The sequence below is a fragment of the Sphaerodactylus townsendi genome, linkage group LG04, assembly GCF_021028975.2.
Source record: "Sphaerodactylus townsendi isolate TG3544 linkage group LG04, MPM_Stown_v2.3, whole genome shotgun sequence".
In the NCBI taxonomy this organism is placed as follows: Eukaryota; Metazoa; Chordata; class Lepidosauria; order Squamata; family Sphaerodactylidae; genus Sphaerodactylus; species Sphaerodactylus townsendi.
In genome coordinates, this window is record NC_059428.1 from 20,146,822 (window position 1) to 20,169,925 (window position 23,104).

The 23,104-nt window shown below is 46.5% G+C and overlaps 1 protein-coding gene across 1 annotated transcript in view; it reads right to left on the reverse strand.

Moving 5' to 3' along the window:
* Nucleotides 1-267: 267 nt before the first annotated feature.
* The window catches only part of MAML2 (mastermind like transcriptional coactivator 2), a 180,129-nt gene continuing 157,292 nt past the window's right edge, over nucleotides 268-23,104 (reverse strand). Inside the window, exons 3-5 of the mRNA XM_048493607.1 lie at nucleotides 7,980-8,171; nucleotides 7,247-7,358; nucleotides 268-3,804 (exon numbers count right to left, since the gene is read on the reverse strand). Coding sequence (XP_048349564.1) covers nucleotides 2,837-3,804; nucleotides 7,247-7,358; nucleotides 7,980-8,171 — 1,272 coding nt within the window. The 3' untranslated portion in view covers nucleotides 268-2,836. The remainder of the gene's footprint in view (nucleotides 3,805-7,246; nucleotides 7,359-7,979; nucleotides 8,172-23,104) is intronic.

Genomic DNA, 23,104 nt, shown 5'->3' on the forward strand with positions numbered 1-23,104 from the left:
CAGCATGTGGCAAGAGCTGTCAGAATTGAACTCATGTGGTCTTTAGAAGGATCTCATCGCTTTTAGAGAAAGAAGAAGAGTTGGATTTATATCCCCCTTTCCCTCCTGTAGGAGACTCAAGGGGGCTTACAAACTCCTTGCCCTTCCCCCTCACAACAACCACCCTGTGAGGTAGGTGGGGCTGAGAGAACTCAGAAGAACTGTGACTAGCCCAAGGTCACCCAGCTGGCGTGTGTGGGAGTGACAAGGCTAATCTAAACTCCCCAGATAAGCCTCCACAGCTCAAGCGGCAGAGTGGGGAATCAAACCCAGCTGGTTCCTCCAGATTAGAGTACACCTTCTCTTAACCACTATGCCACTGCTTTGCTTTTTAAAAACCCACACACTCGTGTCAACGTGATACAGGGATCTGCAAAATGTGTCGGAGGACACTGGGCCTCTGTCACAGGCTCTGAAGCTTGGCATGAAAAGCTAAGCTGCCCTTTTGCTTGAACCTGCTATTTTATGCCTCTTAGAATAGGAAGGCTCTGGGCAGCATGGTTTTCCCAGCTGCCAATAAATGGGCAGCTATATCACCTAGATCAGGGGCCCATAACCTTTTTGAATCTACGGGCACCTTTGGAATTCTGATGCAGGGCGGTGAGCGCACAAAATGGTTGCCACAGGAGACGAAGTTGGTCACAAAATGGCCGCAACAGGGAGACAAAGAGTTCGAGCCCAACAGACAAGAAGAGTAATTTTTAAAAACACACTCAGGAAGAGGAGTGAGAGAGAATAAAACCCCCACTGCTGTAGAAACAACATCGTTTAAATTTGCACAGCCGATCAGGAGCCCCATCCACTTTTTAACACAGAGATGCCATATTGGGGATTTCTGACCTAGAGGGTGGTTTCAGGCGGGTAGCTGTTAGTCTGTAGAACAAAATTCAAGTCCAGTAACACCTTAAGAGATCCATAAAATATGTGAGGCAAGGCCCACTTTTTCAAATACTGATGACACATCTGACAAAGTGCACTTTGACTCAAGCAAATTTATACTCTGGAAAATTTTATTGATCTCTAAGGTGCCTCAAGGATTCAAATTTTAATAATCTAGAGGGTGTGTGTGTGGGTGGGTCAAGACAGACTTAGATTCTCTGGTGTGACCTGCTCCACAATTAGAAAGCACAGAGAATCCTAGCAACATCAACAATGATCAAAAGGCAACGGCCTCCCCTGAGCATTGACTGATGGAACAAAGGTGAGGGTAGAAGAAGACTCATAGGCCATTTACCCACTGGTGATCTCCTTTGCGGTGAGCGAGCATTCCCTTCAGATATCTTTGTCCTTAATGCACAGGTTTTCCCACTCCGGAACTCCTCACGTTTGACTGCCTGGAATCCCAGCTGCTTCCCAAACTTGGTAAACTATGACTTTTTGTTCCCTTTTGCAGTCCCTGAGAAGATCATTTTGCATGGGGCTCCTTCCAGTTTTCTGCCCTCCCCACCTTCCCCTGCCCACACGATAGCAGTTCCTCCCCTCTTTAGGCCAGTACAGCAGCCCAAAGGGGTTGTTTCTTTTTCTTTTCAATGTTTTAAAGACAGCTAAAAAAAGAAAGAAAACAAGGCGGTAAACAATGCAGGAAGGAAGTGGGAGGCAACAGAAGTACCAGTTGGCTCGGCTGGGGATACTTTGGAGCAGGATAATCCCCAGAAAAACCCACAGCAGAGAAAAGAGCCGTGGGGGTAAGCACTGCATGCATAATAGGCCATAGATGACAGGTCATTCTATTGCTACTAGCCATGTAGGGCAAACCTAAACCGATAGTTTCAGAGAATGGCCATGTTGGTCTGCAGTAGAACAGCTAGTCCAGTAGGGAACCTCTTAGTGGTCAGCATCTTTGGGAACCTCTTAGTGGTCTCTAAAATGCAACTGAGCTCACCTCCAGCTGTCTTAAGCAGTTACTATAGTCTAAGCCTATTGAAATCAATGGCAGACTGGAGTAACTCTATTGAGGGCTGCCCTGCTGGTGACCTAACCTCAATGTACAGAGACAGAAAACCTCAGAATACGGTAGCAGTGCTTAAGAGTTAATATCATGGGAAAGACTCAGCCTCTATGTTCTGTCCGCTGGTTGGTCACTGTAGGAAACAGGATGCTGGAGTAGATAAATCACTGGCCCAATCAAGAAGGCTCTTCTTGTATTTTTCTGTTCTTGAGAAGGGCCCTACGGTTAGGAGAGGCAGAAAGGCCACAGATGAGACCAGATGTTTGGAAGATGGGTGACCTATGGAGGTAATTAGGGGCAGGAGGCTGAATTTAATATATTTATTAGGACTAACTCCGACCCTGGGCTGAAGGTTTCTGGTCCTTCATGAATTTGGTCTGAGGGGAATGGTCTGAGGGAAATGGCTAATAAGAGATTGGGGCAGGCAGAAATATCATTTCATGAAGTGGATGTGGAAAAAATGATGGTTTCTTGGACACCTGCTGACTGCTCCTAAGAAATGGTCTGAGGCTGTTTGTGGTTCAGGTTGCCTTTTTCATTATTCAACATTTTTGTTTGCAATAACAATAATTATAATAATACTAACAACAACATGATAACATAATAATAATAATGATACAAAGCTACAGCTATTAGTAGGATAGAAGGTATATTTCTGCACTCCGGCATTTTTGTTCTGCTTTATGGACGAGCGTAAAAGCTTCCGCATTTCGTATTTGGTTTTCCACTGTAAACCGCTCGCCCCCAAAGAGCGCCCCACTGAGCCATCTGCAGAGTCGTTTTCTTTCATGCTTCTCTGCAAAAGCAACTGAGTGAAACTCTTAATTTGTAACGGCCCTGCCCTCTGTCTCAGGAATGGCCGCCTAAGATCTCATCCAAGTTGATGTCTTTCATCCAGTCGTCGTTCCCGGGCTCCGTTTTCAACAAGGAATCGATGAAATCAGAGTCGCTGTTGAGGGCTGGGCCAATGTTGTCACCTGGCTGGTTCAGGAAATCAAAGGCCAGATCATTCGCAGGGTCAGTTCCTTGGAAAGCTCTGGCTGTGGTTTGGTGGGGACTAGTTTGGAAAGGGCTTGACAGCAAAGGGTTTGCGGTGGTCACGTTCGGCCCGGGGGGATTTAAGTGTGGCACGGCCTGGGCCCGTACCTGGTTAGATCTTGCGCTCAGGGCTTTCTGTGCCCCCACCACCTGCCCGTTTAAACTATGGTTCGCTGGTGATCTCGCCTGGACGGCACCTAAGGGGTTGGGAGGCACCGTGGCACGCTGTGGAAACTGCTGGTGGGTGACAGCACGCTGTAGTGGCTGGTTTGGATAGGGGCTCCCAACGGGAAAATGGGGCCCCGCTGCCTTTCGTGCGTCCTGCAGTTTGCCCCCTGTTTCTTGAGAGACCCAGTTCTGAATGGCAGAACTGGAGGTAACCATCACGTTCAAAGGTCTTTGCCCAGAGGTCCCCGGGTTCAAGCTGAGTTTTCCTGGCTGGGAATTGATTCCAGACCCACTCTCAAACGATGACAAGTTATTTCCTTGCCCTGGTGGTGCTTGCCGAGACACTGCAGAGCTGCTCGGACTGGGGATGATTTGGTTTGGGTTCCTGTGCTGCGGGACCTGGCTCACGCCGGTCGTTGTCGTAGTATACGTGCTTGGTTGACTGCAAGGAATGTTCCCGTAGCAGCCCACGTGGCGGGCGGCTTGGTGAGAAGGCATCCTGGCTCCGTGGGCAGCGGACAGAATAGTAGAAGCCTGCTGCGAGATGCTTGGCGTGGAAACGGGGTTGGAAAAGCACATGTTGGAGCTGATGCTCATAGCAGGCGATCCACCTAGAACATGAGAAGGACAATGAAGAGATTCAGTTCTAGACTGCAAACAGGAATTCCATCTTTTGTAGACTCCTTTGGGCCCTTCAGAGAAGAGGAGTTTGAATTTATACTCCCCCTTTCTCTCCTGTAAGGGGACTCAAGGTGGTTTACAAGCTCCTTTTGCTTCCTCTCCCCACAACAAACACCTTGTGAGGGAGGTGGGACTGAGAGAGTTCAGGGAGAACTGTGGCTAGCCCAAGGTCACCCAGCAGGAATGTAGGAGTGCGTGAACATATCTGGTTCATCAGATAAGCCTCTGCCACTCAGGTGGAGAAGTGGGGAATCAAACCCGGTTATCCAGATTAGACCTCACCTGCTCTTAACTACTACACCACACTGGCACCCACCCCATTACGGCTCTCTTCCTATGGCAAATAATGGCTTTGATATAGAGGCCAAGGTTCAACCCCTCCAGTGTTTCTCCATCTAGGAAACAAGAGAGTACCCCAAAAACAGCATGGCACAACACTGTGGGGTGGCCCTCCACTTCCTGCTGGGCAACTGCCCCAGGGGTAGCAGAGCACAACTTTCCCATGGTGGAATAAAGGGGCTGATTTCTCCCAGTGCCCTTTCCCACTTGGAGGTATCAAAGAACCTTCTGGTTCTTAGCAATCCCTTCACCATCACTGGAACGAAACAGCCACCAAGGCAGATGAACCACCTTTCAGAGGAGCAATCTATGCTACAAAACAGCAGTGAACATTGTGGGACTTTAAGGACTATACAAAAAAGAAAGAGAGGAGCGTTTAGATTCCTGTACAGATGGCGACACCCGATTCTCTTTGGGGAATGGTGTGAGTTGTGTAAAAGGGCACAGTGGTGAGGCGCTGGTTTTCTCTTTTGCTCAAAAGACAAAATTCCTCCCCACCCCCATGAATCTGCAGCTATTTTTAGCCTTTTCCTTTCATTTTTGTTGCCTCTTTAATTTATACCAGATGGGCAGAAATTGCATTCCAATTTGTGTTGGGCAGACAACATAACCAGAGCTTAGATACCAAACGAAGTTAGCTGTACAAGAGAATGTGTTGATTTCTGATTCATGCTCAGAACCAACACTCGACTCAAAGGGTGGGTCGTAGGATCCCTCGGGACCTCTTAGGAGCTAGCACATGCTGGGCTGTTTGAGCAATGTTTCCGAAGAACAGAGAAGGAAAATATTATGTTGGGACTGAAAATCTTCATACTTTATCTTGGAGTTATCTGTGACCATGTAACTGACAAACTGGTCTGGGCTTTCCCATCTGCTCAGTGCTGCCCTCAAGCTGCTTCTTCAAACATGGGATGTAGGGATGTTAAGTGCCATCAAGTCACAACTGATGGTGATCACAGCAAGAGGCTTTCAAGGCAAGTGTGAAGAAAGATGGTTTGCCATTGCCTTCCTCTCTACAGTGTCTTCCTTGGTGGTCTCCCATCCAAGTATTAACCCTGCTTACCTTGAGAGAACTGGAATGGTTATACCATGCCACTTTTCCTCTTTAAACCTGATACTGTTTGGTTAATTTCTGGTTAACTGATTTTTTTTGTTTGTTTATTAAAATTCTTGACGTCTGTTGTTCACCTTGGGGGTTCGTCTGCAAGGTGGAATATAAACAAATTCAGTTGAATCAAAGTCAATAAATAGGACACAAAGGTCAAGGCCTTCTCTTGATGTTGTCTCCTAGCACTGGATTGTTGTCTTTGACTATGGAGGTTCTCATGAAAAGAAGAAGCGTTTGGATTTACATCCCACTTTCCCCCCCTGTAAGGAGTCTTAAAGCAGCTTACAAACTCCTTTGCCTTCCTTTCCCCACAACAGACACCTTGTGAGGTAAGTGGGACTGAGAGAGTTATGATGAACTTTGACTAGCCCTAGGTCACTTAGTAGACTTCATGTGCAGAAGCAAGGTAACAAATCCAGTTCACCAGATTAGAGTCCGCCATTCATGTGGAATGGGGAATTGAACCTGGTTCTCCAGATTAGAATCCACTGCTCTCCCCCATTACAACATGCTGACTTACTGATTAGTCACCATTAGTCATGGACCTATCCCCCATGAATCTTTCCTGCCCTTAAAAAGTCATCTTTGCTTGCGGTCATCATTATGTCTACAAGCAGCGAATCCCCCAATTTAATTCATGTTTATTAATTAACACCTGGAAACTTGTTGTCCATAGCAGGTGGGGTGGTGGTTTGGAAGCAACTACTAGCCACTGAACTGTCTCCATCCACTTTTAAGAAGAGTTTGGAGAGAAGAAGAGTTTGGATTTCTATCCCCCCTTTTCACTCCTGTAAGGAGACTCAAAGGGACTTACAATCTTATTTCCCTTCCCACCCACCTCCCACAACCCTCTGAGGTGGATGGGGCTGAGGGAGCTCCGAAGAACTGTGACTAGCCTAACGTCACCCAGCTGGCATCTGTTGGAGTGACAGGCTAATCTTGTTCCCCAGATAAGCCTCCACAGCTCAAGTGGCAGAATGGGGAATCAAACCTGGTTTTCCAGATTAAGTGTAGTGGTGTGCAGTGGCATAGTGCATCTCTCTGACATAAATCTCTGAAATTACAGTACTTCCTAGTCCTGAAAACTGAGATTCTCTAACTGGAGATGCCACAATTTGGACCTAAGATCTTTACAACCACTATTCCACAGATGGAAAACCCACCCTGGAATATTTTCTAGTGCTCTGCCAGCAATAGGACAGCCAGAACTTATGAGTTTACATCCAAAAAGATGTAATGTCTAAAGAAGTTTTAATAAACAACATGCGAAATTCAGCTGCCAGCATCCCAACACCACCTTGGTTAACAAATTCAGGGAATTTGGCCTCAGGGAAGCTAGATCTGGCTAGAGTTCAAACATGGCTGACATATTTTCAAGGAGATGATACATGGAGATTATTTTAAACTTCAGAGCATGAAGCTGTTTCCCATTTTAGAAAGGCACTTTCCTCTTTCTCTGGACATGCCCTTTCCTTTCAGCTACCAGATTTCCTATCTTTAGATGTGCTCTGCTTCTATTACATATATACACACAGTAAACTAAATGTTGGCTTTTGCCTGTCTGTGTGCCACTCATCAGTTGAGTCGTTAGGCTGCTACAGAATATTCACAATCACTCCAATTGCTCAGGAGAAGAGTCAGTCATGGGATAATGAAAATCAGTATATGAGAAGTAGAAGTTTGTTCAGTTGGCCAGAGAGGGGGGACTACACATGGAGAAGAAGAGCTATGTACAATGGTGGAATAAGATGAAGGGGATCTTACGAAGACGGGCTGAAAGTCTGTGTATGAAGAACAATGGGGTCAAGAAGACAGAAAAAGAATGAGGAACACCTCCCCCCACTCATGTAGCACCTTGAGATGGGAATATGCTGGATACTGTTGGTGAGACAAATTTTACACAATCATTCGGACTTTTCCATTACCTGAATACTGATGTGTTTGCTGGATGCTGACCTGGTTTCTTCTTTGGTCCTTATAATCTGGTGGTGGTCTCGTCAAGTGTCTATTCATTTGATCTTGAGGAGATATTTTCTCCTGAGCGACCGGACAAAAAAGAAAAATTTATTATTTTTTATTGACAACATCGAAGTTATTATTTGGGTCAATCTACATCAAAGGTTCCCAAACTTTTCCAGGCTGCCGCCCCCTTGCTTTAAAGGCTGCCCCCTAGCACCCCGAGGATGACAGCTATCCTTCAAGAGAACCAGCATGGTGAAGCAGTTTGAGTATTAACCTAGGATATCAAAGACCTTGTTTTGTGTCCCTGCATTGCCAAGGAAGCTGTTTGTATGTTTGTTCGTTTTGCGCCCTGAGAAAGGAAGGAATCTGTTATCTGGATATCCTCTAATCCCAGATCTGCTATGAGCTTCTCCAGTAGAGCAGGATAAAAATAAATAAACACACAAACAAATAAATAAACAACAAACATTAATTTTAACATTCGGGCTGCCTGTGGGGCTCTGACCTTTGACTTCAGAGAGGCTGGAAGCCCAGCTCAAGTCAGATAAATTAAGGTGCCCTTTGTTTACTTAAGCAGGTTCCCCAGTTGAACCCAGGTCTTCCCCTCCCAGCTTTTAATCCAATGAAAATGGATTATACATTATACATATACTAGTCCAATGAAAATGAAATTATACATACAATAGAAACACTTACTGCTTCTGTTAGTATCTGCTGCTGCTGCTGCTGCTGTTGTTGTTGATGGTGCAGGAGGAGTTGTTGTTTAAGTTGCTGATTCAGTAATGCTTGTTGGGATGAGTTTATGAAACCGCTTCCAGTATTTGGACTGGAGCAAGGACCGGATCCTGGACTGGGCTCTGCACTTTGACCTATGACAGAGTGTTGATCCTGAAAAAGACGAATGAAAAAAAAAGTCTGGCAAAGATACAAACAAATTAACCGGTCTATTCATTCACCGGATGTTGCAGGAAAATGTAGGGGATCTCATGCACACACCAGTGATTTGCATTTATTCCAGGAGGCTGTGGTTTGGGAAGTAAAGTGGATAATGTAGCTGAACCAGGAACTTGGGCTGGAAGAAGCAAGTGAAGAACATTTTGGGAAAAGGCCAAGGCTACTTTGGAATAATAACTGAGAAGGTGGGGCTTGAAAGGGAATGTCCACCTAGGATGGATGAGAGAGCTCTGGTCAGAAGGACTTTGCAAGACTTGGATGAATGCTACAAGGACATGGTTTTTAATGAGTCAGTCACCTAGTTCAGTACTTTCTGCTTTGCCTGGCAAGGACTTGCAAGCAGAGAAGGGACTTCTCTGCATCTGTCATCAAAAACCCTTTCACTGGAAAATGACCAAAGGGAACCGGGAGGTGGGGGGAGTGTATAACAGTAGCCGTGGTCCCATAGGTATGAAGGTGTGGCCTGAGTCAGAGCTAATTGAAGATATTTTTAGATCTCTTGGGAAGATACTATCAGGTGATCTCCCCATCTGTGCTAACCTGGGAAGGGGGGAGGCTGTTTGTGCTAAACTTACAATGTTATGTGAAATGTAGAATTGCTAAAGAAATAGGTAGAAACCATAGGAGACTAGAAAAGGAGTCAGATCCTGTGAAGAAAGTGTATGTATTCCTTTAAAATTTACTGAGAGATCATTTATCTTGTATATTGGGTCTTCTATGGGGCAACCATTTGGTTTTGCTAGGTCATTCACAATGCAACCATTTGGCCTCTTTTACAAGGCCACACTCTAAACCGGACAGATAGGGCTTAATAGCCAAGAATTTTTAGGTGGGGGTCATCTCCCTCACCATCTAGATCAGTGGTGGCGAACTTTTTTGAGACCGAGTGCCCAAACTGCAACCCAAAACCCACTTATTTATTGCAAAGTACCAACACGGCAATTTAACCTGAATACTGAGGTTTTAGTTTAGAAAAAAAGGTTGGCTCCGAGGTGCGTGTTACTCAGGAATAAGCTTGGTGGTAGTCGGTGGCTTTGCTTTGAAGCAACCGTGCAACTCTTCCAACGGGTGAATCACGACCCTAGGAGGATTTACTCAGAAGCAAGCCCCATTGCCAGCAACCAAGCTTACTCCCAGGTAAAGGATCACGCTTTAGTTCTTCGCATGAAAATCAGTGGGGTTTAACAGAGCTTAACAGGGTTACCTACACTGCTTCCCCAAAACTAGGTCTTAGGTTTAATGCTAATCATCGAGCCCAGCGGCCCAGGCCAGCCTAGATGTGTGTGGGAAGGTGGGGGCGACTTTGTTTGCACGTGCCCACAGAGGGGGCTCTGAGTGCCACCTCTGGCACCCGTGCCATAGGTTCACCACCACTGATCTAGATGATTCCACTCTATTCAACACCCAATTGGTTAATTACTGATCAAATGGTCTAGATGAGCCAATTCTATAAAACCCCTGACACCATTTTAGAGAGATTCATTCATAAAGGATTTTTCTTAAGATTTTCTCATTGTTGTTCTTGTTTTCTTACTATTCTTCTGCCTTAGGCTGAATAGCCTTGTATTGTATTGTTTTTTATACTTGGGACTGTCTAGAGATGAGAGAGAACTGATGTTATAATTTCTTTTCCTTTACTTTTAATAAAAAATGTAAAATCTCAGCTGTTTGAGTGTATTTGGATAAAGAACCCTGGTTTTGGTACATTATTGGTAACCTTTGGGTAACCTTTCACAGATCCTAATTTGACTTCAGAGATGTGAAGGAAAGCATGGACTGATGTGAAATGAAAGTCACTTCCGCAGAAGATTGCTTTATTTATTGTAAATTATTTATTGGAACACTTAACCTAAATAACACATAAAAACAAAAATTTAATTTGTTAAACATAACCTAGAATGCCATACTAGTAATTTCCTCAGGACATTCAAGTTTTGGACCAGGATTTGTTTTAATCGAGATGAACTGGACAATACATCCCAGGGACGCACCATCCTCCACACAACCTAGTGGTGGGTTAAAATCGAAGCCAAACTTAATGAGTTGGGCATTTCCTTGGAGGACCTGCTAATGTTAACAAAGCAGGAGGTCTATGGGGCTATCAAGAAGAGACCTTTTGATAGAGAGTTTCAACAGATGCTAGAGGAAGCTAATAAAACCTGTTCCCCGATCTCTCTGGGAATACCCGTGGATATGTTAATTGTAGCCTGGTACCTTTATCTCCTGGTTGAGGCCCGGTGGCATAGAGCAATCACCTTAGCTAAGTGTAATGCCCTGCCTTCTTCCTTTAGCCTTGGATGCCACTTTGGAATTCCACATAAAGAAAGGAAATGCCTGTGTGGCATGGGTCCTGTGGAAACAGTATCTCATATGCTGTTGAATTGTCCCTTTTATGAGATAGATAGGAAGAAGCACATAATCCCCTTCCTGCATGGAAGTGAAGGCATTACAGATAAAAAGAAGGTTATATATCTTTTAAATAGCCACAACTACGAGCTGTTGGAAGCAGTGGCTAAATTTTTAAATGGTGTTATTTTAACTCAGAAGTTGTAAAGGCTGTTATTATCTTGCAATGTTAATGTTAAACTATTTATATGCCATTAAAGGTATTCTAAATCGAATTTCCTCAGGACCACGTAGTCCTTTGAAAACCACTTTAAAGCTCAGACACACAATTTCCGGAGAATATGATAAAGGGGGTTAAAATTAAATTCCTGGTGGCAACGAAATATAGAGAAAGAAAGGAATTTTAAAAAAAGATTGTTTTGCACCTATTATGTTTATTTACAAGGAAACAAGAGAGCGGGCATCCCGTTAACGAACAAACGGTCAAGAGAGCATCCTTCATCCCTCGCAGCTCAGAGGCATCGCAGCAACTCTGCAGGGCTGCCAGCTGGTGCAAATAACAATGCTTCCACTCTGGCTTTTTAAATAGGACTCCAGAAAGAAGCACATTCTCCCTTTGGGCAGCAGCTCAGCTCCTGCAACCTCGTAGCAACAGACAACGAAACAGTGGCCTCATTACCACCCTTGTCCAACAATCAAGCCTTTAACAAGAACAAAAGTTGACAGTGATGATTAATTATGAAGCGGGGCCCGGTCCGTTCTTGCACGTGCTCAGTGCAGCCGCCTGCTGGGGCAGTCTGGCATATTTCCTGTCTGAGGCGCAGGAGTGCCCATGTGTGAACAAACAGCACTGCCTTTCCCAAAACTGTCCATGACGCAAAAGGGATGGAGGCTTTGAGTTTCTACAGCTAAATGTCTTGACATTTTTCTTCTGGGAAGGTGCTGCAGGAATGGATTGTATCCACAAATGGACAGCGTGCCGTCGGAATCAATAACAAAATGGTCATTTCTGCAATTCCCTCACACTTACAGTGGTGTGATGCCAGGACAGAATTCAAGGAAGTACAGAATTCAAGGAAGTCTGGGAATTGTAGTTCTGCAAGGAAGTGTAAAGGTTAGCTTAGGGAATCTCTAAGAAGAGTTTTGAAGAAGAGTTTGGATTTATATCCCCCCTTTCTTTCCTGCAGGGGCTGACAATCTCCTTGCCCTTCCCCCCTCACAGCAAACACCCTGTGAGGTGGGTGGGGCTGAGAGAGCTCCGAGAAGCTGTGACTAGCCCAAGGTCACCCAGCTGGCGTGTGTGGGAGTGCACAGGCTAATCTGAATTCCCCAGATAAGCCTCCACAGCTCAGGCGGCAGAATCAAACCCGGTTCCTCCAGATTAGATACACGAGCTCTTAACCGCCTACGCCACTGCTGCTCCTAACAGAAAGTGCTAAGCATCCTGCGTTTCCTGGGATTCTTTTGAGGAAGCAACGTGATATAAAACCAGTGGGTTGGATCCAAGTATTCTTTCCACTAAGTCTTCCTTCAATGGAGAAATGCTCCTTCATTCAGAAATCTTTTCTACTGGAGGAAGACCAGAATGGTAATTTTCTCCAGGTGAACTGATCTCTGCTACCTGGAGATCAGCTGTAATACCGGGGAAGCTCCAGCCACCACCTGGAGGTTGGAAACCTTAGCTTGTGCACGTACCACTTGTATGTCTCCCCCTCACTACGATTTGGTTCTCAAAATGCAGAGCACAGACTGCAAGTAGAGCTCAGGTGTGGACAAGCCACACACCCAGTGATGGGATTCAGCAGGTTCGCACCACTTCGGCAGAACCGGTTGTTAAAATGGTGCTTGTAAACAACCAGTTGTTAAATTATTTGAATCCCACCACCAGAACCGGTTGTTAAATTATTTGAATTCCACCACTGCACACACCCAGATTCAGGTAAGTGTTGTGCTGGAAGCTGTTGGAAGTGAAGGACTTTGTTACGCTGTTTCCTGCCTCAACCTACAGAGGGGGTTTTTACTAGAGAGCTAGTGCCTAGATAGGGACCTAGGGATTTGACACCTTTACTCTATCATGCTGGTTCTATCCCTTTGATGTTAGACTGATACTCTCAGGGACTTCCTTCCTTCCGGCTTCTTCCTCGACCCCTTCTCACCACTTCTTCCTGCCATGCCTAGAGAGAGGATGGATGGTCCTCGCATCCATCTCCATCCAGCTAGATTAAGATAGCATAGTGACTCTATCTACCTACCTTTCTATCCAGAATGGAGTTCACTAATAAATACTCTTTTTATTAGATAAGAAACTATAACTGACTCCGACTTTCTTTTGTGTAAGCTTGCCGCACATTGGGATTCATCACGCACACGCATGCACACGAGGTAAGGGCTTCTGCTGTGTTCTAGCCACCCGTGCCGCTCTGCTAACTACGATAAAGAGATAATCTCCAACTACCAGGAGCTCTTATCCCAACAGAAGCGGGGTGTGTGCGCGCGTTATAGCCCCACTAAAGCCCATTGAGGGGAGATTCTTCCTCTTCCACCCTTTCCCAGGGCCCACTGAATCTACTTCACAATGGGCTTTGCTGCTAGTTCTAATGTATCACAATAAACGTCTGTTTCAGAGTCAAGCTTCCACTGGGGCCTGAGAGCATCTGGCGTGCTAAAAAGGAGTACGGCGTAATTTCCAAGGAAATTTACTTCAGGAAGGAGCTGATTAAAATTGGTTTCTAACCTTTAGGATGGTTCTGATTTGATTGATACAATCCTGATGCTAAAAGACCTAAGATACAGCTCAGTTGCTTGGGGTTAGAGAAGTATGCTGATTATGAGGGAACCACTGACTTTTCATTCTCTCCTTTGAAGTCCCCACTTGGGAATGTGGCTGTTCCTTCACAGGAAGAGGTCGGAGCTATGGCTAGGTTCCAAAGGCTGGAGTGACACATCACATGTGCCGTGGCATCCAACACTGCTGTGGCAATTACGCTACAGCTTGTACAAAACACCCAAATCACATGAGAGATGAGAGAGCCCTAGCTTGCATTCACATTGAGTAGCGTGGGGGAAGCTCACAACGTGACCAGGTCGCATCATGCGGCATGCGTTTCTATGAATCAAGTGACCACATGAAGTTGCCTCCTACTGAGTCAGACCAGGTCAGTATTGCCTACTCTGACTGGCAGCAGGGTCTCAGGAGGACCTCTTTTGCACCATCCTTTTAACTGGAGATGGACCTGGGACCTTTTGAATGCCAAGCAGATGCTGTATCACTAAACCAAGAAGAAGAAGAGTTTGGATTTATATCCCCGCTTTCTCTCCTGCAGGAGACTCAAAGGGGCTGACAATCTCCTTGCCCTTCCCCCCTCACAACAAACACCCTGTGAGGTAGGTGGGGCTGAGAGAGCTCTGAGAAGCTGTGACAAGCCCAAGGTCACCCAGCTGGCGTGTGTGGGAGTGCACAGGCTAATCTGAATTCCCCAGATAAGCCTCCACAGCTCAGGAGGCAGAGCGGGGAATCAAACCCGGTTCCTCCAGATTAGATACACGAGCTCTTAACCTCCTACGCCACTGCTGCTCCTAGGCCTTTCCTTGCATGTGTGAAGACTCCACTCATATCTGTGGCAAAGATGGGATGTATTCAGAGAATGAAATTAATTTTTTAGTGAGTAAATAACTATTTGCCCTTCCAGATAAGTTAACATAGTCCCATCATCCCCTGCCAGCATCATGCTGGCAGGGGATGATGGGAACTGTAGTCCATAACATCTGGAGGGCCGCGAGTTTGACACCTGTGCTTTAAAGAAAGAGACTCCTAAAAGGATAATGTTTCATAAGGCAGACATGTTGTCCTGCAGTTAAACTTTGAAGATTGGAGTCTAGTAGTACTTTAGAGACCAACACAATTTTCAGGGTATAAACGTTTGAGAGTCAAAGCTCTCTTTGTCAGACATGCTGCCCGAGGAAGGGAGTTTTGACTCTCAAAAGCTTACACCCAGAAAATCTTGTTACCGGACTCAAACCTAAATGGCAAAGTTGGTTTTTTAACTTGTAGACTGGAGCATATAAGAGACTCTGGAGATGCAGCAGAAATTTTAATGGAGTTTTGGGTGAATGCTTGAACTTTGACTATAAATGATGACATCACATCCAGGTCTTGCCAGAAGTGATGTCATCGCATTGGCAAAGACAGCTCCCCAGGTGAGTTTCCTGTCAGTTGCCAGTCTTGGGCTGGCAATTCTACTCTCATGTGTAGTGCACCTGAGTGTAAATACAGGTGCATGAACGCTAAGGAACCATGCAACGCATACTGGCTTGAGAGAACAGCAGAGTGGTTTTTTTTTCTTAGTTATAAAAATATTTACCAACATCCCTTCTCACTTACTAGATTAGATCCAGGCTAAACTGAAGATTTCTTTTTTAAAATCGATCTACTATATGACCAGACTGATTTGGAGCCTGGCACATTCACGAGTCTTTCAGAAGACTTTTGAATGTTGGTTGAAACGGACAGCAATCCACTTTGGCTGATTCCCACTGTTGTGGCCTCCTTCCAAAGCTGCCGTAAAGCAAATGCAGGAAGACACCAGAACGAACGGCATTCTGCTGCCAGCGACAGATAGCGTTCTATAGGGCTTTAAAAATATCTCGCTTTCATCAAAAGAAGTACGACGCTCTTGTTTTTAAATCAGCAGGAGACACCGCTAATTCAACAGTGATGTAAGGGTGGGGAGGGATTGGAAGCTGACATTCATTTTATCGGAAAACACTTTACTCCCTCCAAAAGAAATGAAAGGGATCGAGGTAAAAATATGAGCCAGACCAGCAACTGTTCACATTTCTTCCCTTGGCCGTAGACAAAAGGCCCAGAGAGAATGAAAACATTCCAATGCCATCAGGTTCTTAAGAGATTAGTGTAATCTTTTATACTTTACTGATGAACTGAAGCAGGGAAGAAAAGATTATTAGAGCCAAGAGTAATTTCCCTCCCTGCGTGCGTCAATTGTTTCATTTGTGCAATCTATTTTGTTTTTTGTTTTTTTTTGTCATTATGCATAATTTCTCCCGGGGAAGAAAAATAAAAAAAAAAAGTGGTTTACGGAGTTGACCTTTGAAAAAAACACACACAAACCTCAGAAAAACCACCATGGTATGAAACATCTCTGTCTTTTTTTCATGTGATGTTCAGTGCAAGATATTTTAGGCCTGATTTAATAATGTTCTACCTGGTGATTGTCCTCTCTGGGGCAGCCTGAAATTAAAGTCCGCTGATTGCCTCGCTCCTTTCATTCACTCAAACCGCCGGTATGTGCGCCAGGGTTCCAGCATTCAACTTCTTCTACTGCTCAAGGTCGGACAGTGAGATCATTCCTGTGTTTTACCCAGCTGCGTCCATTTTCCAGGTCGTGAAGCAATCCCGAGTAGAAAACATAGCCCGATGCTCTTAGGAGTAGATGGGAAAGGGGGATCAAGTTCATACCTGGCCAGGAGGGTTGGGGGCCACCTGGGACATGGGGTTATATGTGCAACATGGAGTATGCTATTACATCACTTCTGGGGTAAACCCAGAAGTGACACGTAGTAGCTCCAGGAATTGCCAGAAGCACTATTAAGGATGTGTTCAGGTTTTTTTGGCTATTTATCAGTGGGGTATGTGAACATGTAAAGGTGCCCTCTACCAAGTGAGATCATTCGTCCACCCAGGCCAGTATCATGTTTTCTGATTGGTAGTTGCTTGCCGAGCAAGGCTCACAGGGCTGGCAGGATTCTCTTAACCATAAAGTAAACTTCTGCATTGTAATATATGTCTTAAAAACTGTAGAAATGTCTAACATTACCATACATGCAGATTAAAGAGGAGGCAAAGTAAAGACATCCAGGTTTTTTTGTTCATCATCAGTTTGCTAAGCAGACATAAGATGACTGGAAATGGATCTGTATGTTTTGCTGTCATTTAACGCTTGCTTTTTGATACTTAACGCATTTTTATCCTATATTGTGAATTAGCAATTTTGAACCCTGAATGACGTTGGTAAGTGTAAGCATTCATAATTTCTTTATCAAAACGAAATATATGGTCTTACTTAGTAAAACAAAAGACATGGATAGCGATCCATGAATGGAGGGAACTGCAAAACTTTAGACTGCAAAACTGTACAAAATAAAAACTGTACAAAATAAAAGAAGAGGAGCAGCAGTGGCGTAGGAGGTTAAGAGATCGTGTAGCTAATCTGGAGGAACCGGGTTTGATTCCCAGCTCTGCCGCCTGAGCTGTGGAGGCTTATCTGGGGAATTCAGATTAGCCTGTACACTCCCACACACGCCAGCTGGGTGACCTTGGGCTAGTCACAGCTTCTCGGAGCTCTCTCAGCCCCACCCACCACACAGGGTGTTTGTTGTGAGGGGGGAAGGGCAAGGACATTGTAAGCCCCTTTGAGTCTCCTGCAGGAGAGAAAGGGGGGATATAAATCCAAACTCTTCTACTCTTCTTCTTCTTCCCCTTGTGCAGTGTATTGCATAACCCAGAAAAGGAACGAGAAGAGTCTTTATTTAACTAGGCAGTGCCTTATCCAACATGGAAGACATTAAGGAGAGATTTCAGTCCTTCTTACACTTTTCCACAGAAAACAGAATCCACAGTTGTTATGTTTAATGCAGACAGCATGCACATATCCGTGGAGTGTCTATATCAGAGACTGCTGAGACATAAAACGCGGGTCTACTTTGTGAGCTGTGTGGCTGAGAGATTTCTTAATTCTGTTTCTGGCGTTTCTGGATGTCCAGCAGATGGCACCTGCCCCAAACATCTGGCAAATCCTCCTTCGTTTCCAGAGGCACTCAAAACATTAAGACATTATAACTGCCCCCAATTCATTTGCTCCTGAACTTCCGTTAATGTTTCCCTTTGAGGGAGGGGGGGAGAATTTTTTTTGTTATTGTCGTTGTTCGTTGAGTCAATAATACCCCGCTGCTCTTTCATTCCTTCCTTGCTTTGTGTGCAGTTTGCTTATTTTTTTTTGCTTTCGACCCAAAAACTGACATCAGAGGCATGCAGGTATTTAGAAAGTCCAACCGCAGTTTATAAATAGCTCGGAGCTGACTTAACCGTTTGGATCAGAGCGCTTCACCTTTTCACTCCACTGGAGGAACCGTCGAGTGCCTGAGGTTACATAACCCAGCTCAAATGGAAGAGAAAAGTAACGTAATTACGAGAAAGAGATATCCAGGCCCCAAACTCCAAATGTGATTGAGTGCAGGTAACCAAAGGGAGAGGGGTGAGCTTTTAATACACCCCATTCTTTTGTGGCTTGTTCCACTGAGACTGTCCATCTTTTGTTCCTCTACAAATGAAGACATGGGTGCGACTGAAGGACTTTTGATGGTGAATGACGTGTTTGCTGCAGTATCTTGTAAACTTTATGCATGACCGCACTGATCTCTTTCAAGACAGCTCTTGTGGCTTACACAAAGGAAAGAAGGATGGAGGTACCATCGGAAGGAGAAACATGCAGCCCTGTCTTGGGCGAAGCTACCAAAAGGTTGAGGGTGAACTCTGCCAAATCTGGTTTGCAGATCTGGGTCCAGGGAGTTCTCCAGGAATTAAAGCAAGCTGGTACTGAGAAACTGGCGAGAGAGTGGATTAAATGATATCTCTCATCTTTCCTTTGAGCCCCTTGAAAGAGGGGTAAGAAAGGTAAAATATTTTCACCCAGCGGCCCAGACTATTCAGGATTCTGTTTGAATGAATTCAGATCAGGAACACAAAAGCCTCCATTCCTGAGTGTGCGATTCTGACATCATAAATGTGTACCAAGGCTGACCCCTGTTGTAATATATTGGGGGTCTGGCAAGGCCAAGCTTGGTAAAGAAATGGCTGAGGATGAGGTCTCCAACAGGTTTGTGGTAGATATTCTATTATTTAATATCCTGCTCAATGTAACATACTTAAAGGTCCCAGCTGGTTGGGCTGGCAGGATTTGTCATGGAACAAAACCCCTTTTTGTCCTTCTGCTAATTCAGAGGAACACTGTCCGGGAGCGGGGCCCTCCCCCCACCCGGACTTACCGCCGGCGCTCCCCCCCCGCCCGGACTTGCCACCGCCGTCTTCTTCGGCCCGGCCGGCCGCCCCGCAAGGCTCGGGCTGGCCGGGGACGGCGCTGCCCGCGCGGCCGCGGCACAGCGGCACGAGGGACTCGCCGTGCCGCCGGACAGGGGAGGCGGGAAGCTCCTCCGCCGAGGCTGGGGAGGCTCTGCCGCCGCCGCCGCCGGGACTCCGCGGCCCCGCCCCAGGACTGGAGCCGGGGAGCGGAGAGGCGAGCCGGCCGGAGCAACGGGGGCCGCGACTCCGCCCCACGGACGCCGCGGCCGGGAGATCCGAGGCCGCCGCCGAGGGAGCCATCGGGCCCACGCGCCCCAGCTGGGAGCCGACGCGGCCGGCAGCTGCGCGGGCCGGCGTCTCTGGCGGGGGCGGAGACTTGGCCCCGCAGCTGGTGACGGGCCGGGCATGCCGGTCGGGCGGGAGACGGGCCTGGAGAGGGGAGGGGTTTTCAGGCTTGGAGCTGGGTGGGGAAGGGATAAAAGGGGAAGAAGGGAGACACCTGGGGGGTGGTGGGAATGGAGAACGGAGAAGGAGCCAGTAGACGGGAGGCTGGAAGGGAAACAAAGAGGGGTTGAGAAGGGGAGGCAAGAGATAGTAAATGAGGAGGGCAGAAGCCAGGAGGGAGAGGCAGCTGGAGGACAGGAGAAAGGAGGAGAGGGAAGGAGAGAGAAGTGTGTGGCTGGAGGCTGGGAGAAGGGAGCCCTGTGGCGAGAACAGGCTCCCTCTTGTCCTGATTAGGCAGGGCTGGTCAGCCCGAGGGTGTACAGGGACACCCCATTAATCCACCCCACGAGACCAGGGGTGAGGCCGGGAGTTACCAACACCCGGGTAGGGATAGGTGGGACGGCAACCGGGTACCCCTTTGGGTGCCCTGGAGGGGGGCCCTGACAAACACACACGAGATACTTATTTAGAACAGATGTGGGCTAGGATATATCACCTTGGCTACTTCCCAGGGTTTGAGGGAAAGCTGCAGTCCCATAATTTTGTACCCTGTTCCTCCACTCTTGGTGGCCCAACTCACCAGCTTCCTGTCAAAACACTAACCAAAGCCAGACGATCTGTATCTCAGCATGGCTGATGCACAATGGGTCTTCAAACCAAGAGGCGGGACCAGCCATCTTGATTCAGAGGTGCCGTTCAGGCTACGCACGTGTTGCAGATTTTAGAGTCAATCCACAATGTGGACAAGCCCGGCAATCAGTGGGAGGGTTGGACAGTTCTTACAGTTGGTGCATGGATGGCATGATGATATCACTTCCGGGAAAAACCCAGAAGTAATGGCAGGTAGCTCTAGGGATCATTGGAAACTCTATGGTAAAACTGTACAGTTTCTGGCAAATACACCACTGATGTCACTTTTTACAAAATTCCCCTGCCACTGCATGGAATGGTAGCAGTTAATATGGATTCAAAGGAGGGAATCCACTGCCCTGACCAGGAAAATGGCATCTCTACGGCATCATCCTTTCCACATGGTGGCTGTAGCATCTGATATGTATAGACACAGGGCTTAATGCAACCAGCTTATGACCCATGGGATTTTTACCATCACCCCCAATTTAATGTACTTGCATACGATTATTGTGCGTGCACGTGTGCACCGGTCAACGATACCTTCAATATGTGGAGACAAAATGGATTTAAGAGCAAGACAGGTGTGCGCCGTCCTCTTGCTCCCACTGTGGGTTGACTGTCTGTAATTTCCTCCTATGTGAGCACATTTCTATTCTTACAGTCGGCAGCCAAGCCATACAATGGCAAACATTTTGCTTCCAGTAGAAGGCCGGCCTATTACATTCATAACTGTCTCGCCGCAATCCCTCAGAACACAAAAGCCATCACATAATCCTCTTGCTCTGTGTGAGATAAGTATGGTTGCAATAAATGAAGTACTTCTTCTCTGAAGGATTAAACCCCCCTTTTGGAGGAGGGACACTCTCCCCACCCTCCTCGGTTTTGTTTTGTTTCTGATCCTCCTTTTTAATCAGCTGCGGGTAAGCAAGGATTGGGAACCGAAGCAGCTGCCGTAAAGGACTTTTTGCTTTTACGCACATTCCTCTGAAGCGTATCAATGTGCGTCACCTCTTGAGCTCATTTGCTGAGAGGCCACACGGATGGATGCCTTCGAAGCTGGGAGAGCACTGCGGCTCAGAGAGTGTGCCTGTGGTCCACGTTGCCAACCTCCAGGAGATCTCTGGGAATTACAACTGATCTCCAGCCGGCAGGGATCAGTTTCCCTGGAGAAAATGGCTGCTTTGGAGGGTGGAGTCTAGAACAGCGGTTCTCAACCTGTGGGTCGCGACCCCTTTGGGGGTCGAACGACCCTTTCACAGGGGTCGCCTAAGACCATTGGAAAACACATATTTCCGATGGTCTTAGGAACCGAGACACAAATAATTTTATGGTTGGGGGTCACCACAACATGAGGAACTGTATTAAATGGTCGCAGCATTAGGAAGGCTGAGAACCACTGGTCTAGAATCATAGAGTCATACAGTTGGAAGGGGCCATACAGGCCATCTAGTTAAACTTCATGCTCAATGCAGCCTAGAGCATCCCTGAGGAGCAGCAGTGGCGTAGGAGGTTAAGAGCTCGTGTATCTAATCTGGAGGAACCGGGTTTGATTCCCAGCTCTGCCGCCTGAGCTGTGGAGGCTTATCTGGGGAATTCAGATTAGCCTGTACACTCCCACACACGCCAGCTGGGTGACCTTGGGCTAGTCACAGCTTCTCGGAGCTCTCTCAGCCCCACCTACCTCACAGGGTGTTTGTTGTGAGGGGGGAAGGGCAAGGAGGTTGTCAGCCCCTTTGAGTCTCCTGCAGGAGAGAAAGGGGGGATATGAATCCAAACTCTTCTCTTCTTCTTCTTCTGACAAATGCTCATCTAACTACTGCTTGAAGAGTGCCAAAGAGGGAAAGCTCGCTACCTCCCTAGGATGTTGATTCCACTGCTGAACTATAATGATTCCTGCCCCCCTAATATTTAGCCGTAATTTGTACCCATCATTGAAAGTCCTATCCTTTGCAGCCAACAAGAACAGCTCCCTGTCCTTTAAGTGACTGACTTTTAAATACTTAAAGGAAGCAATCATGTTCCCCCTCAACCTCATCTTTTCCAGCTGAACATTCCCAAGCTTTTCCTATGGTATTTTACTCCTCTTAGGCCCCTTCTGCACAGCACAGGGAGAGCGGCTTGCAGGCGTGATAAAGTAACCCACTCTCCTGTTTTCCCGCTCGCATGCCTCTGTGCAGACAGTGGCTGGAGCCTGCAGAAACAACACGGGCTGCTATTTTTCCTTTGCATGGAAACATAGTGGGTTTTTTTTTGCTCCTTAGCCCCCTCTCTGCATAGATAGGCGGGCAGGCTAGCATGGACCCTCACAGCCATGCTGCCATCCCTGCGACCCTGTGTGGCTATGCAGTTACAAGGCGGGGACCTTTAAAAACTGGGAAGCGCAGCCGAGTAAAGTGCTTCCCGGGGCAGCCGTTCACTTGTGAGTGGCTGCAACTTGCATTAAAACCAAAGACTTGCAAATAGTGCGATTTTCGAATAACCTGTTTCGGGGGAGATAGCACGGGGCAGCCTCGCTTTAGGGGCGGGATATGTGCGAAATTCCCTTTCCGAACGGGTTCTTTCCCATCCCCATCCCTGGTTTATTGGCCCGTGTGGAAGGGACCTTAGCTCCCGCCCCTCTTGTATTCCACCTCCAAAAACTCTACCAGTCTGAAGTTGGCAACCGTAACTGTGGTCCAGGAGGTGCCTCATTGAAGTCTACCGCACACTCACTGGGTGAGCTTTAGGCAAACAATTCTCTTTCTGCCTCAGTTCCCTCTCCATACTACAGGGATGATTCTGGCCTAGCTACAGGACTATTGTAAAGATTTACTGCAGGATAAATCACGGGAAGCACAAGACACACTTAAAGTGCTATATAAATACTAACCTCTAGAGTTACAAAATTAAACCTCTCAACTTTCTACACCAAAATTTTGTCTTTATATATTCACTGACATATGTATATCTTTTCTGAAAGGGTTCCTTTCCTGAGAACCAGCATGGTATAGTGGTTAAGAGCAAGTGCACTCTAATCTGGAGAACCGGGTTTGATTCTCTGCTCTGCCACTTCCGCTAACAGACAACAGATAACCTTTAATGGCATAGTGCCACTTGACCTTTTGTCTAGATATTTTTTCAAGGGTTTCCAATTGTCCATGAATCTACCGGTAATTGAGATCCAGAAAATTTCTGTGGGGTCCAACTCAATTATTTTTAGCAGGGAAAGGGTTGTCGGACCTCTGATTTTCACTTTCCTTTGACACAAAACTTTTTGCTTGGTGTGTTAAATTGAGGCAATGGTCACATGACAGAAGTGAAACTATGAAAAAATGGACAGGCTGTGTGCAACAGAAAAGCAATAAACACA